Source organism: Notolabrus celidotus, chromosome 9, assembly GCF_009762535.1.
Source record: "Notolabrus celidotus isolate fNotCel1 chromosome 9, fNotCel1.pri, whole genome shotgun sequence".
Lineage (NCBI taxonomy): Eukaryota > Metazoa > Chordata > Actinopteri > Labriformes > Labridae > Notolabrus > Notolabrus celidotus.
In genome coordinates, this window is record NC_048280.1 from 26,950,053 (window position 1) to 26,965,119 (window position 15,067).

Sequence of the window (15,067 nt, forward strand, 5' to 3'; positions counted from 1 at the left end):
TGTGAGGGCTTCTGTAATGCTTGCAAAAAGCCCATGACAGAATTTTTCAAAAGTTAAAGCACTATAAAGACTTGACGAACAGTTACAGTTTCATCATCGACTAACCTGATTAAAAAGGATACTATGAAGTTTTATTGTCTGTTTTCTGTGTTTCAAATAACGCAACAGTCACTTTAAGAAATAGATGAATAAGTACCCGTGTGTTGTGTTTACATACCTGTATCTCGCGATGCACAGACGAACCTTCCCTGTGAATCTCAGTTTGGACCTGGTTGTTGAGCCGAGCTCTTTGTCCATCTGGAGGAGATAAAATCATCCTGTGTTTAACATACCATGATGCTCATCTGATTTCCATCTTCCCCTTTATATTTAGGATGTAACCAGAGTGCTATGCTTTAAATATGTGATATTTTTGCATTTAAAAGAGATAAAAGCTATTAACCTACTTTGAGAGTAAAGACTGTTTAGATGTTTTGTTAAATATTTTTGCTCCTGCGTTCTAAAAACACTTTGAGCTAAACCAGGAGGTTTCATGCTCTCCTGCTGAGTGGGTTTTCTCTTGTTCAGACCAAAAAGAATAAAATAAAGCAGCATTTATTTCCAAAATGACACTGCACTGTCAGGATACCAAAGGTATTAACGAGGTAATGGATCTTATATTGGTGAGCTGAGCTCACTGAATGCTGCCCATGAGACACTCTAATATTGCTTTACTCTGCTGCTGAAGTTCCACTAACTGACGACAGGATTTCATCTGGGTCAACCTGGCAGGGCTAGCCTCAAATTGTCATTTAGGAAGCCTAGATAGCCTTGCTTCCTGCAGCTTGAAGTTTATTGCACTATTTATTTCTATAGATGTCACGCAAAGTATGAGTGAAAAACTGTGCAATAAAGCTGAAGCCATATAGGAAACGAACAGATACCTCAGAGAGGAAAGCCCGTGCTGGGCTGCGGGCTCGACTGCGAGTGAGGAATGTTGGCTTGACTGAGAGGAGCTCCGGCTTGTCTCCACTGATCTGGAGCGGCCGAATGAACTCAGATATCAAAGATCTGCTTGTTGGAGCCTCATTACCTGTGGTACAAACACAAGTTCTCTCATCAGATCTTCACAGAATGATAACTGAGCTTAGATCAAGCTTGTGACAAAAAAAGAGATTTAACAAAACAGGTCATAAACTCAACAACTGTCTATTTCCATTTCACAAATCAGAGGCAGAAATACAGATGTATTAGCTTTTATCCTACTCTGCCTAGTGCAATCCTTTTGAAAGTACTACTGAAAGATACCATTTCATGAATAGAATTGCACCTCAAAGAATGTTTTCATCAGTTTCAAGTGATTAGTTAAACATTAAATTGATTTAAAAAATAATTAAATCAAATGTATTATTATTATTATTATTATTATTATTATTATTATTTTTATTATTATTATTATTATTATTATTATTATTATTATTATTATTATTATTATTATTATTATTATTATTATATGTTATTTATGGCTCTGATTCTTATTTTATAGTATTCTGTGAAGTTGCTGCCAGAGGCTCTTCCATAGTAGGAATGATACTTTTATTCAATAGCAGAGTGATGTATTAAGAAATCACAACCGAAGGTGAAATTAATTCTGTACCCTCTTATTCATTGACTTCACTGAAAAATTAAGATTCAATCTACTTAAATATATAATTAACAATAACATTTTTTCTTTGCTAAGAATAAATATGCTTAAATATGATAACACACGTACCCTTTCCTATGGGGGCAGCCAGTCCATTGAGGAGCTGGGATAGGGATTTGTCGGGTGACCCAGGAGATTCACATACAGTTAAGGGTTCAGTGCTGAGGATGTCAAACTTCCCTGCCTGAAGCCGGAACTTCTCCAGCTCCTTTGACAGGAGGTTGAACTGCTCACTCTGATTCCGACATTTCTCCTCCAGCTCACGGACTTTGGCCTGATGATGGTGAGGGAGGAGAGTCATTGAGAGGGAAGTGAGAGGCACGGAGAGAGAGAGAGAGAGAGAGAGAGAGATAGATAGAGAGAGAGAGAGAGAGAGAGAGAGAGAGAGAGAGAGAGAGAGAGAGAGAGAGAAAGATAGAAAGAAAGAATGACGGAAAGACAAGGATAAGGAGGGAAAGGATGGGATACAAGGAAAACAACAGAAAATAAAAATAATGAAACTATAGGATGCATGTTTGAACATTCTGGTCACAGAAATACTTCAGTATACACGCATATGTACGGTAGGTACATATATACATGTAAACGTGTACTGTCTACACACAAATAGGACATGAGGTGAGAGCTACTGTACAACTTCAAACATGAGGATCAGTCATTGCAGAGAAAACGTCCTGAAATGACTTTTTAACTTCAACTGACAGCACACGATTCAAATCACATGCAAAGCTACAGCTAAGGCTAAAAAAAAAAAAAAAAGCATATCGCCTCGAGGCAGTGTGCATTGCCAAACTGCAGAGTGTCTGAAAGGATTAGATTCATTTTATTCTATATATCTCATTATTATTAAGAAAGACTTTGAAAAGACCAAAATCAATTTTATTAAACCAACAAGTAGCATCTGTGTCAGAGCCGGATATATCTTATCCCTCTGTGCCATGTAGCTCCACTGTTGTCCAAAAAATTATTGAAAACTCATCAGTGTGTCTTCATTATGAGCGTGGGCACCGGAGTTTATTTACAGTCAATCTTTATTATACCGTCCTGCTGCTTTAAAAACTCTCCGGAGCACTGAGTGTGCATAAACAGCAGCTGAAAACAGTCCCTGTTGATGCGCTTTGAGTTCAATGTTTTGTTCTCTTGCAAAGTGCTACAAGGCCCAGCTGCTTTCAGACTACTACTGTGGAATGTGTTCGCACTGTCCAACACAGAACAAAGCCCCCCTGCTCATGCTACTCCCTGTGCTATTCTGCTAAGACTATGAGTCCATTTCATGCACAAAGGTTATCGTTGGACACAACATGCTGTTAGCAGACAGACCACAAAGGATTTTTTTGAAAAAGAGTTAGTCGATCGAGAGGCACTGTTTTCCACAGCCTCATACAGTCTGAAGCTGTATGGCAAAAACACATGCTGGATTATATACATGCAATACTGCATTGAAAAGATCATATTTAGCACAGTTTAGCAATGTGTCCGTTGAACTGTCTAATACTATGCTAAAAAGGAGATTATCCACAATATCCATTACACATGTAGAGGAAAAATGATCTGCTAAAATATTGTCTTTCTGCTTTAAAGATCTATTTAACAAACATATTTTTTGCATTTTTGTGAACAGGGATAGTTGGATTTGTTTTCATCTGGACCAACCTTATAAGCAGGTCTTTGTCTTTATAAAGTGAAACCTGCTGGTCTCAGTGTGTTGATGGGCTTTGAGTTGTGAGGTGGGTCAGTAAGGCCCCAGGCGTTCGTCTCTAATTGAGGAGATATTCTGAATCTTGATTTGACGACTGGAATCTTTTCATCAATTGTTAAGCAACTGTTGCTGAATTTTTCTCTATGATCAAGTCGGAAAGACCTCCACTTTATGCCGTCAGTCATGTTCAAGACTTTTGAACTTGAGAGTTCGCTTTGAAGGGAAATCTCAAACAGAGTTGAGTTTTTAGCAAAGCCTCAGAAACGATGCCGCCCTGAATATTTCTGAAAACCAAGAAAGCACAGATCACTCATCAGAATGTGATTGTGATCCGTGTTGTGTCACCATTTCCTCTTGACTAACAAGACATGGGAGTAATGTAGGTACCCGACTGACTTTGAACAGAAAAGTGTCAGAAGAATATATCAAGAAAGTAAATAAAAACAGTTCTGAAATACCTGCATGCTGTCCAAGTGGTTCTGTATAAGCATAAAGACCCACCCATTCAGTACAAAGAGATGTAGGAAAGAAATAAAGCACGATTACTCACAGGATCTCATACACATCATGAAAGCACAAACAGTTTAGTCTGCTTTAACACGGTCTGACTATCACATGTTCAAGTTTTTGCTTCATTAATTTAAATTATCTTTTCCAGTAAAGGCAAAAGCAATCTACAGCCAATGTTCAAATGTTATAACATGAGCACTAACAAACAAAGATCACCAAGGTTCAAGTAAGGAGGTCAAAAAAAGCAGGAACTGGCTCTAGGTCTGCCCTAGAGCAAAATAATCCCCTATCCTTGAGCAGAAAAACAAAAAGTCAACCTCCCCAAGAGTCAGACACTCACCTCTAACAGATGGACGGCACCTTCATGTTCTTTTTTAGCTTCAACCTGAGCCTGAAAAACACAGTACACTGTTTCAGTTCAGTATCTTTAGAATGAGATTTAGTTGAACTTTAAACATCATTAAGAGCATTTAAAAAACGTTCATTCTCAGTTATTGAAATGACTGAAAACAAAGTATCCCTGACAATACAGGGTTCATTCTGTCAGCACCAGTGCCTTGATATAAGCTGATACAAAGTGGTATTAAACTATAACCAGATGAAAGTATGGAGGCCTGCCTTACACCTTTCTATTTTCCTACAGTGCCCAGTTTCAGTGTTCCCCCTCCTTTAACCTCTCCATATGTTGTTAAGTTATAACTCAGAATAAAGTGGATTTTATTTTGGCTGTGTGGAAAGGATCAACACAACATATAGTTCTTTATTTGAAGGGTGTGGATAGAGGACATTAAGTGGTAATCACAATTATTTAAACAAAAATTGTGAGTGGTCTGCAGTTAAACATAATCAGGTGCTTTCAGGTTAGCTTGTGCATCCAACAGGTGTCTGCCTGTGGAGTGCACTTATCTGTAAATCAGGCGTTAAAAAGTTCAAATATGAGTAGTTGACTTCCAGGGTGTAATCAATGTTGCAATCAATGCAATCAATCTAATCTGTATTTGAGACTATGTAGTTGTTAGTTCTTGCGGTCAAAGAAAGTTAGAAAATCAGAGACGCATTTTAAAGTTATTATAACGTTGGCATTTAAACAGGAGTCTTCAGCCACCAGCGCAGGGGTATGTAGAGACACAAGGCCTTTAAGTTTGTTTGTTTGCTTGTTATTTTTTACATTTAAGTTATATTCATCTTATCAACTATTTAATTTTGTAGAGCTGTGTGCATAGACTGTATAAAATATAATATAATAAAAATATGGACATAGTATCCATGATGTCACCCATCTGTTTCTGAAGCTCTTTTTTGAGGCCAATTGTCGGTGGCAGCCACATTGCTGCTGTCAAGCGAGTGTGACTTAAAGAGGCGGGCTTTGAGCCTACTAGCCAACAGCTACAGTGTTCCCGCCTGTCAATCAAGTCAGCTGTGCCTCTCATTGGAAAACTCGTAATCTCAATATCTTCGAAATTGCTGCATTAGAAAAAAATTCATCCCTGTACAGTGTGTGCCGATTGAGAAATGAACTATCCAGAATACACTCGTTTTTTGTACCAGGCTGTAAACATGTTTATTTCTGATGTAAAGATCAGCTTTATCCAATTGGTGTGTAGGTGGTTTCCAGTACTTCCAGAGTTTTTAGCACTTCCGCATTGGACTCATATTTTTAGAGCAGAGGTTGCTGCTTGGCTGTGTGTCATTAAAGGGAGTTAGTAAGTCTTGATAATAATTGATAGTTAATACTAATGTTTTAGGAAATACTTGTTATATACTAATTATTATACACCTTTATTTATCCAAGGGGAAGATGAGAGACTTAATCACTGCCTTGTCAAGACAAGCAGCCAAGACTGGAAGTTGTACTGATGCTTTATGTTAAGCTCAGCTGAGCTGAGCAAACATTCTGTTGACTGTAGCCTCCGACTCAAGCACAAATATATTGGGCGGTATTAATCCCTCCATCTTTTCTTTCACATTTAGTATGAAAACCTTCAGCAATGACCAAAAGCTCTCTTCGCAAACCTCACACCCACACGACTCTTTCTAAACTTAAAAGACAGGCTGACCTGGAGCAGAGACGTGAAGAGAACAAGAAGACAGCATCCTGTACTCAAAATACTGTACATTGCAAACAGGTCTGACTCTTACTATGCCGGCTCTGTCCATGATGATAACCTGCTGTAGATGCTCCTTTTACAATTAACACGTTTCCAGGGTTTAAGTTCACATGCGTATTTAGGAAAACCAATGAAAAATGGCCTAGATTGAGGCTCTGTGCAAACAAACATCATTTTGAACAAATTAAAATGATGTTCCTCCCCATTATAAATAGAGGAGGCTAGCGCATTCAAGTGGAGCAAGGTTTGGGTATTACAGGAGCACTGAACTGTATAGAAACATAGCGTAATACACACCATTTTTCTTATGGGAACTAGAGACATCTGTTGAGAAAAAACAAGTGAGTACGAGAGCATCTGTGGGCTTTACAATTTCATAAATCTACTTTGCAAGCAATTAATTTGGGAGAATGCAGAGAGCAGCCTGCGTCTGAGGAAAGATAAGGCAGTAATGAGCTTCTGCTAATGAGAGAAAAAAGCCGAGAAGTCTGCCTGTGAAAGACTGACTGTGAAGTTAGAGCAACACTGCAGCAACAGCAACACTGGGGTACACACACTGTTTCTAGAGAAGGCATTGGTGACAATTCCTATCACGTTCACGCTATCAGCAGTCGCAGCCATTGCAGGGTTTGCTTTGACATTACAATCAGAGCCAGTGCAAAGACTTGGAAGCCACACTATCAAATGGCCCGGGCCAACATTTCTGTTTAAAGCAAGCCTCGAAGAAGTGTCATATCTGCTCTGCACTCTGAGTGTTTGATTTGCTTGCTCGTAACAAACAAGAGGAGTGCTCCTAAACTGTCGCGCACTCAGGGTGTGGAGAGTGATGGACAGCTGAAGGATGGAGCAAAGAGGGTACACCGTGAGAGCAGTGATGAAAATAATGACACAGGTGAGTGCTACAGCCTAAAGAGAGCCCAATTCTTACATCTGCTCTCTATAATACAGCTTTGAGATGACTTTCACCTCTGTCTGACTTTCTGTATCGCACCGCTGCTCAACAAAAAGCTCTTTGACCCATGACACAGGCGTCGGCTGGGCAAAACAAGAAAGCCCAAAAAGTTGCTTACCTTCTGAAGAAGGTCAATCTCCTGCTGCTTTGCATTGAGTACAGCCAAGGCCTGCTCATGCTCCAACTCAAGCTGCTGCCTCCGCTCTGCAGCCTCTCGCATATGCTGTCCACAGGGGGTGCAGGGGTGGAGAGCCGGGGGTGAGGATTGTGGAGGGGGAGCATAGAGATGGCTGCTGTTAGTGGAACTAAAATCTAACGGTACTGAGCCAACACAAAAATGCATCTCCAGTCTTCTCCACATTCAGAGACATCACAGGTGTTACATGTGCAAACATATCACACATCAAGAGGCTGTTAACAGTGAACTGACCTTTAAACCCTTCAAGTAAGTAAGACATAAACTGTGCCACAGCAAAAAGCCACGTGAGAACAGTTTATGTCGAATGATCTGCGGGAGAGATCAGATCACATTTAGCACCAAAGTGCTTATGGATGAGGACTTGAGATGCTTTGCTGTGTGAACAAAAAGACTAACATCAATCCACATTCAGGTTTGCTGCCCCCTTTAGGTAACACAATACCTGTTAAAAGTCTGGTTACTGAGACTGTTTGAAAGGCCGACCTAAGCCATGTTGTCTTTGTATGATCAATACAAGGTTTTACGTTACATGAAAGGGTGAGCAAACTCCGGAGCGTGCTCACTTGTCTGTGGTCATCCATAACAACAAAAGAAGCCATCCAATACAAGGGACTGAATGCTAGGCTCTTCATCACACAATACGCCTGTGTCATCCAGTCACATTACTGCTCCCACTGTATGTGAAGATTTGTCAGGTGAAAAAGCAAATGACATTTTCATGCCAGTAGAAATCGAGGTCTAGGATAGGTAATGTCATCAAACTTGACATTATCATCATGAAGAGTGACCCACTCTCTCTATCCCCTCTTCTTCCTCCTCCTGTCATCATAAAGCCAAACACTTTGACCTGCCTCATGCAAAAAATCACATTCCACAGTGCTGTGGTCATATAGCCAGGTGACCATTCATATGTCTGGTAGCAGCCCACGCAGTAAGGGAGAAAAAAAGCACAGCCACTGAGGTGGACAGAAAGCATTCAGAATGAGACTGAGAGGACTGCTCCCTAACAGACAGACATGGCAGTGATACCTTATAAATCTAGCTGGGGCAGAGGGGACAGGGAAGGAGGGGAGGGGGCAGGCCAGGGAGGGTAGGACAACATGAAAGGGCACAACAGGAAAGGAAAGGAGGGCAGACTGCTCCAAGCTTCTACTCTGTCACAGCTCCCGGTCAGACCTCCCAACACGACACTGGAAGGCAACAGACATGTCAGGGACATTAGACAGTAAAGCTGAAGAGAACCAGATGGAGGCAGTGTAGCACAGGTAGGAGAGGGGGTACTGGCAAAGGGTTAGGCTGAATAAAGATCCTGGCATAGACGGACTACGGTACTAGAAATGCACACACCACTGACAGATCAGTGAGTCATGTCTGCTCACAGAGCTACCTGCCTTACCTTGAGCACCTGCTCTAGGTTCTCCAGTTTGTCTTGGAGCTGGTTCTTCTCCCACAGGGCTAAATCTCTCTCCTGCGTCACAGCACCAAGGGTCTCTTTGAGCTGGGCATACTCAGACTTCACCTGTGCAGACGGAAGAAGCAGAAGGGAACAAAGAGATTGATATTGCAGCTGTACTTAATGTTCATTTCCTTTCAGTGAAACTAAGAAGTTTGAATCAGCTGCATTTTTATACTTGATGACTACACTCCCATGAACTTCTGAACTAAAATCAAGCATTTTTAGATACTCTGGCACATTATTCACAAACATTACCTAACTTCCATTCAAGGCTCTTTCCAGGATTCATGGTCTCTTATTCTTTTTCTGCACCTCAAAGTTAAATGAGCCAGATCTCTCTTAAAGCCTCCACTCTCTGTGTTAAGAGTAAATTTGGTGGCAGTGTTCATCATAGTATAATGTTGAAATGATGGATAATGTGTCCATTTGCTGCCCCTTTACTTCACAGCAAGCTTTTAAATTGTGTGTTAAAACTGTTAAAGTGCAGGTGTTCTGCTTTAAAAAGAAAAAAGTGTCCTGCAGTTTTCATGTAAATACATTCACTGTTTCCCAGCACATTGAGTCGTGTTTCCCTGAAAATCTAACAAACATTGTGGAAGCGTTTCCTTCTTTTTCTTTCTTCTTTAAATTCCACTTTGTTCTTGTATTCTTATAGATTGTCCCTTTATTCTATAGATGTGTATATATGTGCATGTGTATGTATATTTCCTTAGAATTTCTTTAATTGTAATTGTGTCTTTGGAAATGACAAAAAAACTCAATAAACATTTTGTAGGAAAAAAAAATCCACTTTGTTTACATTTGATGATGTGCTCTGCTTCTAAAAGCATTTAGTTTCCTGACCATAACCAGCTAAATGGAGTTAAACTATTACCAGGATTTTGTATTGCATCCCGTGTGCTCCTTTTCATGCACCAGATACAAACTACACTCGGTGTCAATCATCACAACTTTACCACTAGCTCTCAAAAATACCAAAAGATAACTTAAAGGCAGTCTCAAAAAAAGAATTGCAACTTCAACCAATCCATGCCATGTTGTTAGAAAACTGATTGCATTAGAAGCTTTTCAATAAAATCATCACCAAGTACAACAACAAGGATGTAATCACAATATCAATTAGTATTTATAAGCACATTTATATTTATACCATATAATTATATATTAGAAGTGAGGCAGATATTGTATGAGACCTTAAAAATGGTGTCTAATATCATCAGCAGAATCAAAATGAAACAGGGCAGTATCAAGGCATTATCTGAAGTTGCTCAATGAGTTGTTTTCCACTTCCTTTTGGACAAAATGTCAGGAACATCATTCAGAATAAACCAATCAGATATGACCAGGAAGTTTTTCTAAAAGTAGAGCCGTCATTTTAGGTTAAATTGAGTTGAAAAAGTATTCAACATTTCTGGTGAGTGTTAAATTTAGAGGCACTGTGAGGAGTTCTCGTGTTGTGTTGATTATGTTAGCCCCTTTGAACAAACTCAACACTATCTTTTCGAGATGAAGTCTGGATATACTTAAACACGTTTTAATTGAAAACCTACTCCGAATGAATTAAGCCGATAAAAGCTATTAGCTGTAATGCTGCACGAAGCAGCAGTCAGCACTTTAACACAGGTCGAAACTGATACAGCCACGATGAGGGAGCAAGCTGGCTTCAATATTAAAAGATTTTAAATACAAAAATGAAAGAATAACATCCTAATATGGACATCCATGGAATTAGACACAAGTATTATTAAATTATTCATGCTTCATTCATGCATTGTTAACCAAGTACCAATTTATTCAATTGATAAAGCAATCTCACATATTTTCATTGTACACCACACAACTTAACGTCTCCTCTAGTAAGAATATATCTGAAAGATGTAGCTATTTCCGTCTCTACTTCTGGTTCATGATCCTTTTTTCACAGACCAGTTTTATTACTATTTAAAAAGTTTATTTTTGCATCAGCCTTTTAGATGCCCCTGATCAGCTGCAAAACCCCGGGTTCCTGCAGCCACAATGTTGCGAAGCCCTTTTCTCAGAGCAGCCATGAATGACTAATGATTCCTGGAGGAGGGCGTTTCAACAAACATCAGCAAAGCGAAACACAAACAGAATCCAGCGAGTCTGCCTGTGAACGGGCCGCCTCCACACAGCAGAACTATCCACATGAATAGGAGTGACTGTCAGACCTAATGTAGACAGATTGAACAAAACTATATTGGATCATGCAGAAGCAGGTCAATAGTCTATTATGGGTAGAGGGCGTTGCAGTTTGTGGCCCCTCCCAGTTCATTCAGAGGCGATACGGATCAGAACATGGGGGGTGTAAGCAAGGGCTAATATCCGCACTGCCCTGCAGAGTGCTGCTCTCATATCCGTCGGTGTGATAACAGTTCAAAAACGCTGCTCCACAAGCAGCCTCACTCCTGATAAGACATCAATAACCAGCATCCCACCCTTCTTCTCACCCCAACAGTTACAACCTGCCAATCAGCACCTTCAGGAAATTGTCTCTCTGTCCATAGAGATGCCTGCTCTTTATGTTCTGATCTACTCTCACTCTGTGTTATCCGCTCTGAAGGCCTTTGAGGTCTTGAGGCTACAAAGAGGGTGAGAATTGTTTGATATAATAAGAGAATAGTTTCTTTCATTTGGACAGTAGCAATTGGAAAAAGCTCAATCTATTGAGCATCCCAGGGCAAGTTAGAGTTTGACCCAGAAAGCCTTAAATAGTCTGTTTTCCACGGACCAGAGAGGCTGTGGCTCGTGAAGAAAAAAACTTTAACTGTGTGCAGTTGTCCTTTAATAAGTGTGAGTTTTACTGACGTTTATGTCCATTAGCAATGATGCGCGTGATTGACATTTACCATATTTCAGTCATGCTTCAACACTGAACCCAAAAGTGATGGCTTTTTTGTTTTCCAATATCTTTTTTTAACTAAGATGACATTACAAGGTTAGATTTTACACATTTTGTTTAACAGCAACAAAAACTTAAATCCAACTAAATCTTTCTTTGGCCTTCTTTGTGTAATTCAACATTTCAGTGTATCATGGACAGAGCCATAAACAGAATCAAAGCTCTTCCTCTGTATATGGCTAATTGACCAGTCACTACTAACTTATTAGTTTATCTCCACTTTCTGGATCATAATACTACTAAGCGTACAAAGTGCACTGGGCTATGAGATGCCATCTATCATCTGTGCTTGATTACATCAGGGTAGTAGAGCATTATAGCATTACGGCAGTAGCCACTGACTGGAGCTACAGCCCCGGCTAGGGGCAGGTGGCTGTGCTACAGCTTAGTGTGTATATACCTGTAGGTATACTTCAAATGACCCTTAGACCCCCCCCCCCAATACTCCTATCCTTCCCCCTTTTCCTTCTATCCTTCCATCAGTCCTTCCTGCAGGTTAGACGCAACATTTGACCATCATCAGGCCTAGAAAATGAAAATGTTAATAATTGTGAAACGGACTAGATTGCGCATACTAACAAGGCTGAAGGAGTTCAATTGTTAACTACACATGCACATCCCTAATCCAACAGTTGTTGAGACATGTCACTTAGCACCTCTTGATGGCTCTTGTGAACAAAAGGGATCACCACAGATTTTAGGATTCATAAAAAAGGCCCCATAAAAGTTCACACCAAATTTCAACACATATTTAAACTTTATGGCTGCTCCACAAAAAGTCAGAGGATCACACCACATGATTCATCCTCTGGCAGAAATCAATGTCAACATTCCATCACTTTGATTAAATGGAGGACTGATGCATCTTGAATATTCTAGGCAGGCTCACAGGACAGATGTTAGCAAAAAACGTACGTAACAAATAGTCCTAAAACAAAAACAGGCCTTTTCTCCTCTTACCTTCTCATTCTCAGATGCCTTGTAGCTATTGTTGAACAACTGGAGGTTCAAGTGCTTGTTCTCCTGAAGGAAATCTTGAAGCTCATTCTCCTGGGTAAAGGAAGCAGAGAGAAAACAGTGTTTAGAACTTAAGAAGTCACCGTGATAATAACAAAGCACAGCACCCAAACAAAGCAGGTTGTTAGTGATAGCCCATACATTATTCATCTGAGGAGACTGCTGGAGGTTCACTTGCATGTTCTAGAGAGCACGGCTAAAAGAAGCTGCCATTTTAGGAACAACAGTGTAACAATAATGCAGTCGGAGTATGAGCTTTTATGTAAACATAGAGGAATACATTTCATAAGAAACCATGGAAATATACGTCAACGCTCTCTCAAAGTGCATTTAATCAAGCGGGCAATCTGATACTCCTGCATCCACAAATAGATACGCACACAGATCCCGCTCTTATCAAGTGTGTTGAGCTGAGAGTTAAAAAAAAAGCTTCATTGCGGAGGAGGAAAACTTAATTACATTCAATCAACAGTCGTGAGGCGTGCCGTGGATGCAATTTACGGTGTCAACTAGAAGACTTCTCTAAGATGTGCACTTCACTGCAGCTAGAGCCGCATGTAGGCCAAGTGTTGTTCTTGTCAGGAGCAAATAAACCTACTAGCTCATGCATGAAACATTTACAGTAAATACAGTGCTTCTTAATGGCTTGTGATGCACCCACTCCCGCTCTCTTATGTTTTACTTATGAGGGATGTTGGAGAGGGCAAATGGAGACACGAGTATACAAATAAAACACAACATGCATGCCAGGGTTCCCACGTTACCCGACTAGAGGATGTTAACTAATTTCCCTTGCTGCAGTGATATGTGTGTGTATATATATTATATGTGCAATATAAGCATGAAATGTCTGGTATATGCTAACTGCCCATGACAAAAGCCATTTTCACAGAGGACATTCTTGAATGTGACGGCAGGAAATTCAAAGGCGTCAATAATTCAACAGTGGTGTCTGACTTCCAGCTTTAGGTTCATGATTTCTGTCACAGGGACATTTGGATAGACTGGAGCCATCATTAATGTTATTCATGAAGCCCATGGTTTTTCTATTATGAAAAGTAAACGTTAGCTTCCAAAGGAGGTCTGTGATGAACTCAGACAAAGACTCTCTGACTGGTGATACAATACAATGATTGAATAATTAAAGGTTAGTCTGCAATAACACAGTTTTTCTAGTGAAGTATTTTGTATCCTGTCCAAATTACGAGAATATAACTAAATAATGTAAAACTGATTTAGTATGAATGTGTTCTTGGATTGCTGCTCATTGTGCTGTATCTTCCTTAACTGATTAACACAGTAGGAGGGGATATTTTTAACATTATACACTATACTGGCTTAAAATCATATAGGTATAAAAAGAGCATTGTATTATTTTGTAAGGCTGGAATTCAATCCACAAAGCCATACCTTTAATCATGTATCGCTGGCTAGCTTGAATGCAAGAAGAATCAATGCAAGTTTAAATATTTCCTATGCTTTGAGTACTGCTAACACTATTGTCAGATCTCACTGCTTCTAACAAAACTATTACATTTGATTACCCAGATTTCTAACTGATCTTCCGGTTGTGTAAGATGCTTAACCCCTTAACGGCAGTTATTAACTTTTACTAACATGAGCAAAGCCAGAGGCAAAGTGATCCCAGGTCATGTCAGATCAATTCATGGAAAAGAGTTCCGGCATAATTTGTTTCTACTTGTTGACACCAAAGATCATAAGAGAGGAGAGGTAAAACCGTTAGTTTCCGTTCACATCCAAACAATGTGGCTAGGGAGCAGACTTGGCCTAATGGTTAAGTTGCGCACCCATGTAGCGGGTGGCCTGGGTTCGAATGCAGCCTGTGGCCTCTTTCCCTCATGTCAATCCCCCACTCTCTCCCAGTTTCCTACACTATCCGCTGTCCTCTCCTCTATAACTTAAAAAAAAAAAAAAAAAAAGTAAGTAAGTAGCTGGGTAATAAACAGGATAATGCATGGTTAGGAGGTTGTTATGGGAAATAGAATCCTGACAGGGTGAGACCAGACCCCTTCCTTCAGATCCCTTACTTAACAATGAAGGTGTAAGATAAAAACAACTGAGGTTTATACATATGCACAGAATAGAGGAGGAAAACTGTAAAGGACAAGTGGTGATAAACAAACAACAGTCTGAGGAAAACATCACAGTCTTGAAGATCTGCTGCTCTTACATTCATTTCATTTCTGTCACATCAAAAAGAAAAAAATATTGGCATTTTAACCTGCATCAATTGTGTTCAGTCAATTTTAATGCTTCCCGTACAAGCACTTGATTGCATTGGCTTTCCTATTCATATCCATTGATCCCTCAATTCAGAGCTAATGTGGGCTGGCGAAGCCTCCAGGTGTTCGTTCTGAAGGACGAACAGCTACTGAGAAAAAAAACACAGCTCACATTTTACTGTGTGCACACTTGTGAGAGCAATGGACTGAAATTCAAGCTGGTTGTTGATTCAAGCATTTGAAAATAACAAAAAAATTAACTCAAATTCCTTTTTTTGG

At 39.9% G+C, this 15,067-nt stretch overlaps 1 protein-coding gene across 2 annotated transcripts in view; it reads right to left on the reverse strand.

Moving 5' to 3' along the window:
* rimbp2 (RIMS binding protein 2) overlaps window positions 1–15,067 on the reverse strand; it is a 108,250-nt gene that overhangs the window by 24,100 nt on the left and 69,083 nt on the right. For both annotated transcript variants that reach the window (XM_034692358.1, XM_034692357.1), the window contains 8 exons: window positions 12,489–12,578; window positions 8,549–8,671; window positions 7,072–7,176; window positions 4,234–4,284; window positions 3,842–3,862; window positions 1,754–1,958; window positions 924–1,072; window positions 218–297 (listed from right to left, as the gene is read on the reverse strand). In XM_034692358.1, the coding sequence (XP_034548249.1) occupies window positions 218–297; window positions 924–1,072; window positions 1,754–1,958; window positions 3,842–3,862; window positions 4,234–4,284; window positions 7,072–7,176; window positions 8,549–8,671; window positions 12,489–12,578 (824 nt within the window). The remainder of the gene's footprint in view (window positions 1–217; window positions 298–923; window positions 1,073–1,753; window positions 1,959–3,841; window positions 3,863–4,233; window positions 4,285–7,071; window positions 7,177–8,548; window positions 8,672–12,488; window positions 12,579–15,067) is intronic.